Here is a 12,109-nt window from a genome sequence, read left to right on the forward strand (position 1 = left end):
CATAGAATACCGTAGGTTTCCCTAAACACCTGGTGATATTTTTTTGTAGATTTACTCATGATTACCGATAACACGATATTAAGGCATAATAAGCAACTAACACAATTAACGTTACTCCACAAGTAGATAATCTCAGCTTCAAAACACTTGGCAATAAATATGAAGCTAATTAAGTGACAAAGATAATTCAAATGTTATTCTGTAACTACAACATGACTTACGCTTTGTAATTCATGGTAAAGAACTGTAAATGTTATTGAAAGAATCAGTGCATTAAAGAACAAGTGAGCAGTTATCCAAGAATCAGTCTCTTTCAACACACACACACAAAAAAAAAATCACTATCCACCAACTAGGATTTCTTTTTTACAATGATGCTTAAAATATGCCCTTGTTAGTGAATTCTCCAAAATTGCACATCAAAAGTATAAAATGCCGGTTGAATGCGAAATCCAGATACTTCAAGTGCATCTTCAGGTAGAGAATTGGAAGTTGAACATTGGCGCAGAGTGTGTCTGTCTTGCTTAAGGTTCAATTAAATGTAGATAACACCATACGACATTCTTAGTATATATTGCCGTAAAAGCCCAAAAATGAAAATATCACACGGTTGTTTTCTCTGAATTTTTCACGACTTCAAAGATAAGACACCAGCCAGTGATAATTTTCGATGTGTAACATATATCGACCACTGCAATCTGTAGAGCGAAGCCTGTACTATGTAAGGAGTGCAAGTCTGTCAGTAGCTCATTCCAAAGATTTTTCACGCATTTCTAAATACGGTGTAAATTTTTATTATTTAAGTGCGAAATTTCAAAAGGAACAACCCCAGAAAAACTATCCTATGATACTTTAATCTTTTATACCAATATACACTCTATTGGACAGTTATTTAGAAAAAAATTAAAGTAGCCATATACCTTCTGTATACCCCCACTCAAAAGTGGGGATATCTTTATAGGTTTTCAAAATAGGTGAAAAATTATAACTCTTTAACTTCAGATCAGATGTAAGGCTTTTCAGGCGTTTACTCTATTAACCAGCATTTCGTCTTAGGTCTGGCACTAGACTCATCAGAGTGGGATGTGTCAGACCCTACCCACTGACGCTGGGGTGTATGCAGGTGAACTTATCAGAAGCCCATTATAAGAGGCACAGTCTGATAACTGCATACGGGAGATAAATCTCCACAATGGAATTATTGCCCGCCTAGCAATTCCGAATGGAAAATTCTAAGTTACCATGGAGGGAATTAGACTGTGCCTCTTATAATGGGCTTCTGATAAGTTCACCTGCTTACACCCCAACATCTATGGGTAGGGTCTGACACATCCCACTCTGATGCGTCTAGTGTCAGACCTAAGACGAAATGCTGGTTAATAGAGCACACGCCTGAAGAGCCTTACATCTGATCTGTTTTTGACATGCTCTATTGGTGAAAAATATCTAATTCCCTCCATGGGAACTTAGAATTTTCCATTCTTTAACTTCATTCGATATTTCAACTGTTGTTTTCCATATGTGCATATCAACTCAAATAAACCATAAAATATTTTGCAGACCAATTCATACAATAAATGTAGGACTAGGAGTTCATTAACTGATTTTTGCTTGTGGCCTTAAACTTTTGTTAGGTACTGTAAGATGCCCATTGCAACCTAAGTGAATGAGAGAGAGAGAGAGAGAAGGAATGGGAAGGACGATGTCAAAAACTCTGTAAACAATATCCTAAAAAGCAATTCTAATGTTAGCAATACATACCTAAGACCAGCCTGAGTCTTACAGCTCACATATGGATTTTGCAAAATTCGTGGGGTTGTTTCCATAACTCTCAGCAAAAGATTGTCCAAATAATCCTCCAAATCTCGGACTTTCTTGTTTTGACCTTCTAAGGTACCTTGCAAATGACACACCATCTCTATCAAGTCCTAGAAAATGAAAGAGAGATGATCATTTCCACTCCTGAGATTAAAAGAAAATTTACATTAGTGAAAAGTTTCCTTCTCACAACAGAAAATATAACATGTTATCATCATAAAAATGTAACAGAAGTCTTTAATCCTACTTTTACACAAGAATTATTGTTATAATTATTTTCCATTACTTAAGGCTAAAATGATACGTGCATCGTACAAGACGAAATGAATATGTGGGCCACCTAAAATCATGAGCCAGGTTAAGTGGCTTAGACAGAGCGTTGACCTTTTGACTCCAAATCCCATCCTGGCTCAGCCTGGCTGAAGATGCTTAAATACATTAGCTTCATGTGGTAGATTTCAACAAATAAAAGAACTTCTACAGGATAAAATTCAGTCACCTTCACGTCTTCTAAAACTGTAGAAGTAGTACGGTAAGTGGGACTGAAAACCAATATTACAATTATTCCAAAATTATGATTCCAGCATGATGATAATTCTAACTATTGTTATTAATAACAATGTGTACACAGCATGCATCATTTCAACTAAAGCCCCTCTTAGCATTGGTCCCTCACCTAATTATTTCAGTGATAGAATGATTGAATCTTATGTTTCCAGGAGAGAATTGTCACTGTTCTAACCATCTAGCCATTACCATTAGCCATGCTCACGGTGACGTAGTTCGCGGTTCATTATTCCAGGACGTTTTCACTTTGAACGTGTATAGTACACATACGGACTTGTGTGCATGCAGTGATTTAGTGAAGTGAAAGTGACCTGTCAATGTGTTAGGACAGTTTATTTCACTATAGAAATATAGCATTTATTTGTTTTAAATCCCTAAGAAATTTGGAAGTTAGGTTACGTATGGCCGGAAAGAAGAAAAGCGGAAGAAATGTGGCGCGATTTTCAGCTGTCCAGGGTCAGTGGGCAGCTATGACTCCCACCTCATGCTCCCTCAATTGTTTCTAGACAGTGTTTACAAACATGGTCAACACTCCATCATGCTGCTGAACGCAAGTACTCTCCCTTGGAGTTTAACACCACCACCACCACCACGCAGGACACAGCACCCCCTCTTCCAGCGGGTTTGACCAGTGCCTAATGATTGTCAGGGATCCACAGTCAGTAGGTCAAAAGAATATACAGCTAATGAAAGGTGTATTAATAGAGGTTTGTGTTTTTATCTAATTATAAGTCCCCCACAGACCTTAATTCAAAACTCCTTTCCAAATTGATGTGTGTCCAGTGAAAAAGACAACCCTAAATTGCAGTGTTCGGAGAAGCTGCCCTCACGGCATTCATCAGAGCAAGCTCAAAGTCTGTGAGGGTCATCTGTGGTTGTAAGGGATATCCCAATACCCTGCAAAGGTTTTTCTATTTCCCCCATTATTGTGTAGTATGATTCCTCCGCTTTCCTTTTGCATAGGCAATACACCACAGGAAACACATTCTTGGACAAGGCTGTGGAGAGTGTACAGCTGAAAAAATATGGTTGAAATAGTCTCAAATGCCCCATCTGCTATTATTACAGAGTTTTGAGAAAGGAGTTGCAATGCTTCGTCTGTCATAAATACTGTATCAGAATTCTGTCATGTTCTCCATGCCCAGAGTCAAATAACAGAATTTGCTGGCCATTCAATGTTACAGTGTACGAGGAATAATCTCCAACTCTGTTCAAGACTTCTTGGAAGCAGTGACCTGTTTACATTCTGGTATCTGTTTGTGGTCCTCAACAGTGCCTGCCTTTCAGGCATGAGAGTTAATGCTTCTTCACTGTTTACTGTAGCTAGTTGTTCTTGCACTACTGATGGAGGAATGTTCAGTGTCTGTAAAGCCTGTTGTCTTATGTTGCTGCAATGAGCGCTTGATTTTTGGATCTACTGTCCTGTAGAACATCTGCCTTAGACCTCGTGACAATAAACAATTTAGAGAACATAACGAAAGACCAACACGACAATGGATTTCTGATTCAGCAGTTACTAGCCGGCCATGTGTGAATAAGACACCCTATTAAGAAAAGTTACCAAATGAACTTAAGCCAGGTATGTAACTACCAACAATACAAAGACCAAGGAGACAACCTTGTCTACCTCAGGGCCTTGAGCTACCGGCTGAAGCTCTATACAACAAGCCTTTTTCTAAGCTACAAAAAATTACTGTTGAAGTTCACAATGCAGTCTGAATTAATAAAGATTAAATAATCATAGTGCAAGTTTAAGAAAGGGGAATGTTACAGACTCTTTACACCAGACTGAAAAAAAAAAGTAGCTTTGTTATGAGCTCCTGGATGAAGGGAATCCTGTCTGATGGTATTTCGATGTGTGGGTCAGTTTCATGAAAATATTAGAAGATAGAATGTTCACATTTCATGTAACAGTAAGATCCAGGCTCTAATGTAAACTTAATGAATGGATTTAAAGAATTAAGTTGCTTCAAATGCAAGAACTATTAGAACCTGTTGGTCAATTCTACAAAAATATAAACATCTCTCACCCAAAAGTTAATCCCTTTAATGTTGTTAATGATTCTAGTCTTTTCTAAATTATCCAAATAAATGGCTGGTAAATGGCATTAAAAAAACCCCCTCCAAATTCCAAGAAGAAATTCTTCAATTTCTTGTCTGCTGAATTTACTGTGGTTGATGAGATTTTCCTTATTAACTTGACAGTGCTTGTTACGGGGACGCCAGAGTACATGTTAGAGATATCAAAAGAGTAACGTATGATGCGGTTGTAATTTTACATTTTTTAGCAATATTGCAAAACTTGACAGAAGTTTTTTTAGTGAATGTGTAATGTTTTTTAAAGAAAACTACAGATAAAATGAGAAATTTCATAAGTAGGGCTGTTCTTAAGTTAATGATGGGTCAGATAGGGATATCTTCGTTATGGATTTTCGGTAAGGCTCTAGCTTACACATTATAATTCTCATATTTTGGTCCATATTGAATTGTAAATTAAAGTCAAAGAAATATTAATGTTTATTTTATTCCACCTACAATACATGAAGAGTGATTTTAATTAAGAATTAAATCTTATGAAGAAAATTATAGGGACATGTTTTGCCCTTTATTTAAGGGCATCTTCAGCCTTAATCTCAAACCTGAAAGATAATAAATCAGGATCCTGATTGTTCTTAATTGTAGTTTTTTTAAGATCTTTTTTGAATATCCTTGCCCAAAAATGTGGTAACAAGTTGCATATTACTAGTTCTATAAGAACACAAACTGCTGCACCGAATCTTGTTAAACGGCGCCCTGTAGTGGTTGAGGGCGTTAGAAATATGTTTGGAGCCTAAACAGTTCAAACTTTGGAGTAATGACGAAGGAAAATGTTACCAATTACTCCAGGTGGAGTTTAAATACATTTTAAAGCTAGTGATGAGACATTTCTGCCGCTCTCTCAAATTACGCTGTAGCTGTAGCGTATACTTAATTCAGTGAATTTGGAAAGATTGTTTGCTGCCCTCTTAACTATTTGTGATGACAGACGAAGACAGACTGTCATTTTAAATTTTATCACAGTGAGTTCAGCCTAGTTTTCTAATTGTAACACACTGCACGTTTTAGACTATGAGGTCTACAACCTCGCCATAATCACTTATTGTTTAATTCCGTCGTGTCTCATTTGTATTCATTATTTTCCTCATGTTTTAACACTTTTTTAGCATTAATTACGTAAAAACTAACTTTTTCATTGAAGATGGCTCAAATGAGTTGAATCATGTATGACTATTATTACTCCATCTAATGATGCAGATGTGTACGTACTGAATAGGACATATTAAATTTCCTTTGTGAAGTGAAAACCGTCAATACAGAATGATTCTAATATCTTATAATGGAAATGCCATCCAGGCAGGCAAGTAAGCCAACCTTTATTGCAATCTCAAAATATAATTGTTTTTCAGCTATGAGTGAGCATCATAAAGAATCCAGTCACGAATACACAAGAATAGATATAGAGCTTACGATCTTACATTATGAGCAAAAAGGCACCTTGCTCAACATTCTCGAGAGCATTCACAACGATATAGATCAGTTTATGAACCCCTCTTATAATTTCAATGGAAAAAAACCATTCTACTTGAAACATTCATTCCATACATTTGTCAGCACTTCTATAATAAAAACAAACCCCGCCTCCACCTCTCCAACTTAACACCAATCTGTCCCCCCTCTCCCCACCAGCTCTGCACCACCCTATCCCCTATTCCCTCCCATCCTTGCAAACACAGCTGAGCCAACAAGACATGATCAGCGAGAACGGGACCGTTAAATTTAAGAAGGTCAGGCCTTTCGAGGACAAGTATTTAATAAATTTCATGTTTTCTTCAAACTTTGTTTGTGGGTTACTGTCGTCATGTCCTAGTTCGTGAACAATGGGCAAAGGCTGAGTGGCCTAGTAAGTGGTCCTGAGAGTCGGGATACCAGTTGCTATGGAATGGGAGTGGGCATCTCGGACATATTCTGAGTCATGGCCCTCCTTGTGCTCAGGAGGCTAGGACTATAGAATTCACCGGTGGTCCATAACCCGTTAGAGGAGAGATCCTCACTTGGACTATGTGCCAGTAGGTAGCATCCTGCTTCATGAATTTACTGAGCTCAGAACATTTTAAGCAAGCCTCGGACCTATGGGAGTAATGGAGTTCCACTCCCATTTGACAGGCGAGGGACTCCTTGGAAACAACTTGGTGAACGAAATGGAATTTGATGGGGAGCTATCAATATTAATGGGGCTTAAGGAAGAAAGAAGGTATAACTGGCTGAGTCAGCAAAGAGGATGCATCTGGATGTGCTAGGAGTAAGTGATATTCAGGTAAGGGGAGATGAGGAAGAGAGAGGAGATTATAAAGTATACTTGACAGGTGTTAGAAAGGGAAGGGTAGAGTCTGGGGTAGGGCTCTTTATCAGGAATACCATTGCAGGCAACATAGTTTCTGTTAGGCACGTAACTGAGCGAATGATGTGGGTAGATTTGTCAGTTGGAGGAATTAGGACAAGAATTGTGTCCGTGTATTCACCATGTGAGGGTGCAGATGAGGATGAAGTTGACAAGTTTTATGAAGCATTGAGTGACATCATGGTCAGGGTCAACAGCAAGGATAGAATAGTGTTAATGGGCGACTTCAATGCAAGAGTTGGGAATAGAACTGAAGGATACGAAAGGGTGATTGGTAAATGTAGGGAAGATATGGAAGCTAATAGGAATGGGAAGCGTTTGCTGGACTTCTGTGCTAGTATGGGTTTAGCTGTTATGAATACATTCTTCAAGCATAAGGCTATTCACTGCTATACATGGGAGGCTAGGGGTACCAGATCCATAATAGACTATATCTTAGCAGACTTTGAATTCAGGAAATCTGTTAGGAATGTACGAGTTTTTCGCGGATTTTTCGATGATACAGACCACTATCTGATCTGTAGTGAACTAAGTATCTCCTGGCCTAGGGTAGAGAAAGTGAAATCTGTCTGCAAACGAATAAGGGTAGAAAATCTCCAGGACGAGGAAATTAGACAGAGAGTATATGGATATGGCCGGCCCCGTGGTGTAGGGGTAGCGTGTCTGCCTCTTACCCGGAGGCCCCGGGTTCGATTTCCGGCCAGGTCAGGGATTTTTACCTGAACCTGAGGGCTGGTTCGAGGTCCACTCAGCCTACGTGATTAGAATTGAGGAGCTATCTGACGGTGAGATAGCGGCCCCGGTCTAGAAATCCAAGAATAACGGCCGAGAGGATTCGTCGTGCTGACCAGACGACACCTCGTAATCTGCAGGTCTTCGGGCTGAGCAGCGGTCGCTTGGAAGGCCAAGGCCCTTCAAGGGCTGTAGTGCCATGGGGTTTGGTTTTTTTTGTATATGGATATGATTAGTGAGAAGTTTCGAACAATAGACAGTAAGCAGGTTCAGGATATAGAAAGTGAATGGGTGGCTTACAGGGATGCTGTAGTAGAAACAGTAAGGGAATGCCTAGGAACAACTGTGTGTAAAGAAGGGAAAAGGCGAACATCTTGGTGGAATGATGAAGTGAGAGCAGCCTGTAAACGTAAAAAGAAGGCTTATAAGAAATGGCTCCAAACAAGGGCCGAGGCAGACATCGATTTGTACGTAGATGAAAGAAACAGAGCGAAAGAAATAGTTGCTGAATCCAAAAAGTCATGGGAAGATTTCGGTAATAACCTGGAAAGGCTAGGTCAAGCAGCAGGGAAACCTTTCTGGACAGTAATAAAGAATCTTAGGAAGGGAGGGGAAAAAGGAAATGAACAGTGTTTTGAGTAATTCAGGTGAACTCATAATAGATCCCGGGGAATCACTGGAGAGGTGGAGGGAATATTTTGAACATCTTCTCAATGTAAAAGGAAATCATCCTGGTGGTGTTGCAAACAGCCAAGCTCATGGGGAGGAGGAAAATGATGTTGGTGAAATTATGCTTGAGGAAGTGGAAAGGATGGTAAATAAACTCCATTGTCATAAGGGAGCAGGAATAGATGAAATTAGACCTGAAATGGTGAAGTATAGTGGGAAGGCAGAGATGAAATGGCTTCATAGAGTAGTAAAATTAGCGTGGAGTGTTGGTAAGGTACCTTCAGATTGGACAAAAGCAGTAATTGCACCTATCTATAAGCAAGGGAACAGGAAGGATTGCAACAACTATCGAGGTATCTCATTGATTAGTATACCAGGCAAAGTATTCACTGGCATCTTGGAAGGGAGAGTGCGATCAGTCATTGAGAGGAAGTTGGATGAAAACCAGTGTGGTTTCAGACCACAGAGAGGCTGTCAGGATCAGATTTTCAGTATGCGCCAGGTAATTGAAAAATACTACGAGAGGAATAGGCAGTTGTGTTTATGTTTCGTAGATCTAGAGAAAGCATATGACAGGATACCGAGGGAAAAGATGTTCACTATACTGGGGGACTATGGAATTAAAGGTAGATTATTAAAATCAATCAAAGGCATTTATGTTGACAATTGGGCTTCAGTGAGAATTGATGGTAGAATGAGTTCTTGGTTCAGGGTACTTACAGGGGTTAGAAAAGGCTGTAATCTTTCACCTTTGCTGTTCGTAGCTTACATGGATCATCTGCTGAAAGGTATAAAATGGCAGGGAGGGATTCAGTTAGGTGGAAATGTAGTAAGCAGTCTGGCCTATGCTGACGACTTGGTCTTAATGGCAGACTGTGCCGAAAGCCTGCCGTCTAATATCTTGGAACTTGAAAATAGGTGCAATGAGTATGGTATGAAAATTAGCCTCTCGAAGACTAAATTGATGCCAGTAGGTAAGAAATTCAACAGAACTGAATGTCGAATTGGTGATACAAAGCTAGAACAGGTCGATAATTTCAAGTATTTAGGTTTGTGTTCTCCCAGGATGGTAATATAGTAAGTGAGATTGAATCTAGGTGTAGTAAAGCTAATGCAATGAGCTCGCAGTTGCGATCAGCAGTATTCTGTAAGAAGGAAGTCAGCTCCCAGACGAAACTATCTTTACATCGGTCTGTTTTCAGACCAACTTTGCTTCGTGGGAGCGAAAGCTGGGTGGACTCAGGATATCTTATTCAGAAGTTAGAAGTAACAGACATGAAAGTAGCAAGAATGATTGCGGATACAAACAGGTGGGAACAATGGCAGGAGGGTACTCGGAATGAGGAGATAAAGGCTAATTTAGGAATGAACTCGATGGATGAAGCTGTACGCATAAACCGGCTTCGGTGGTGGGTCATGTGAGGCGAATGGAGGAGGATAGGTTACCTAGGCCCGGTTGTATAAAACTTTTGATCTGAATTTAGAGGAAAAATGGCTGCCAGTCAAGTTGAACTTCGATTTTCCGTTGTATAAACGCTAATCTAAGATCATCTTGTGTTGATGTAAGTTCAGATTTGACTGCCGAATATTCGTCGATTAATCTCCTTGAACTTAGATCATTATCATTCATATTAAACATTGAACTAGACCTGAAGACTTGAGAAGTGTTTCCGTGCACCGTATCTGCGTAAGAATACCGTACCTTAATAATATCGAGGTGCGTTATAAATATATTGAATGCTAGTAGTTAAATAATATTGCTCAAGATCGCTCGATTTTTTCAGAAGTGAGGTTATGTGAATATCATACAAACAATAGCCTACTGCTATACCAACATGTTGTTACTTAGTTTTCTATTATGTTTCAAGTTTACAAAATAAAGCATATATATTTTCTTTAGCAGGGATGTCAGATTATTCCGACTTTTCGTCTGATGAAGAAGAGTTGATTTTACAACGAGCTCCTCGCGTCTTTCGGCACAGACGGAATCCGATTATTGAATTGTGTGAAATGTTCAAAATAAGATTTTGTTTATCGAAAGATGTTGTGGAACGACTCGAACTAAAGTTAAGGGACACACTACAAAAACCTAGTCAAATAAATTATCCCCTGTCACCCATGTGTATGTTCCTAACAACTCTTACGTTTTATGCTACAGTAAGTTTTCAAATAGTTGTTGGAGAGCTCTTTAACATTGACAAGTCAACGGCTTTCTCTTTCAACTCTGATATCACCATATAGGTTCTTTTATTTTCTATTATATGTTTGTACCTTGGTAGTACAATATCCACCAGATCGCCATTTTCTTTCTGTGTGAAGTTCCTTCCATGTTTACTTCACGAGATTACAATATTATCTTCTTCTCCTTCTTCGACAGTCACGTCAATTTCGTATTTCATTTGTTGACAGTCACGGCCAGGTCAATCCCACTATTTAAGTATTATCCAACCGGCCGAGCTATTTCGTATTTCATTTGTTTTGTGGTGTTGCCACGTCCAATTTTTTGAATTCCGATTACATTTGAACTACACATGTGTAAACCGAGTTCATTTTATACAACGCGATGAAGTCGTAATCTCAGTTCATTTTCAGAACTAAGTTCTTAATTGATCTCCAGTCAGATGTCTTTATACAACCGGGCCCTAGGAGAATAATGGACTCTGCTATGGAGGGTAAGAGAAGTAAAGGGAGACCAAGACGACGATGGTTAGACTCGGTTTCTAACGATTTAAAGATAAGAGGTATAGAACTAGATGAGGCCACAACACTAGTTGCAAATCGAGGATTGTGGCGACGTTTAGTAAATTCTCAGAGGCTTGCAGACTGAACGCTGAAAGGCATAACAGTCTATAATGATAATGTATGTATGTATGTATGTATTTTTTACTTATCTCATGTTTCTCATATAACCTCATTTTTTGCTAGTGGCTTTACGTCGCACCGACACAGATAAGTCTTATGGCGACGATAAGGTAGGAAAGGTCTAGGAGGTGGAAGGAAGCGGCCGTGGCCTTAATTAAGGTACAGCCCCAGCATTTGTTTGGTGTGAAAGTGGGAAACGACAGAAAACCATCTTCAGGGCTGCAGACAGTGGGATTCGAACCCGCTATCTCCCGGATGCAAGCTCACAGCCACGCGCCCCTAACTGCATGGCCAAGTCACCTCTTTTTCCTTTTTTTCTTTTTTTCCCTTCTTTCCATTACAGATTTTAACTTCATTGGCGGTTTCCACTACGTGTCACACACATTTTACCTGGCATTTGTTTTCATCTCAACATAGTTTCTCAATTTTTTCGCTGCCCTCTTGACTATTTAAGAATAAGGCAAACACAGCTGAGCCAACATTAGAGACGATCAGCGAGAACGGGACTGCTAAATTTGGGAAGGTCAGGCCGTTCGAGAGGGCAATTATTTTAATAAATTTGAACTTCATTGGCGGTTTCCACTATGTGTCACATACATTGTTTTGGCACTTGTTTTCTTCTCAAACATAGATTCTCAAGTTTTAGCTGCCCTCTTAACTATTTGTGATGGTAACTCAACGAAGACAGACTGTCATTTTAAATTTTAGCACAATGAATTTGTCCTCGTTTTTTTAATTGTAACACACTGCACATTTTAGACTAAGAGGTCCACAACCTTGCTATAATCACTTATTGTTTTAATTCCGTCTTGTCTCATTTGTTTTCATTCTTTTCTTCATTACGTTTTAACATATTTTTAAGCATCATTTATGTAAAAAAAACTAACATTTTTTAAGTGAAGATGGCTCAAATGAGTTGAATCATGTACGACTATTATTACTCCATCTAATGACGGAGATGTGTATGTAATGAACAGCAGGACATATTAAATTTCCTTTGTAAACCAGACATTGTTTATTCAA

At 39.1% G+C, this 12,109-nt stretch overlaps 1 protein-coding gene across 3 annotated transcripts in view; it reads right to left on the minus strand.

The window, feature by feature from the left end:
• Positions 1–12,109, minus strand: part of Rip11 (Rab11 interacting protein) — a 302,722-nt gene that overhangs the window by 76,330 nt on the left and 214,283 nt on the right. For all 3 annotated transcript variants that reach the window (XR_010859090.2, XR_010859089.2, XM_067139175.2), the window contains one exon: positions 1,762–1,928. Coding sequence is in view for 1 of the 3 variants with exons in the window: in XM_067139175.2 (XP_066995276.1) it covers positions 1,762–1,928 (167 nt within the window). In the remaining 2 variants the exon portion in view is untranslated. The remainder of the gene's footprint in view (positions 1–1,761; positions 1,929–12,109) is intronic.

This window comes from Anabrus simplex, chromosome 2, assembly GCF_040414725.1.
Source record: "Anabrus simplex isolate iqAnaSimp1 chromosome 2, ASM4041472v1, whole genome shotgun sequence".
Taxonomy (NCBI): domain Eukaryota; kingdom Metazoa; phylum Arthropoda; class Insecta; order Orthoptera; family Tettigoniidae; genus Anabrus; species Anabrus simplex.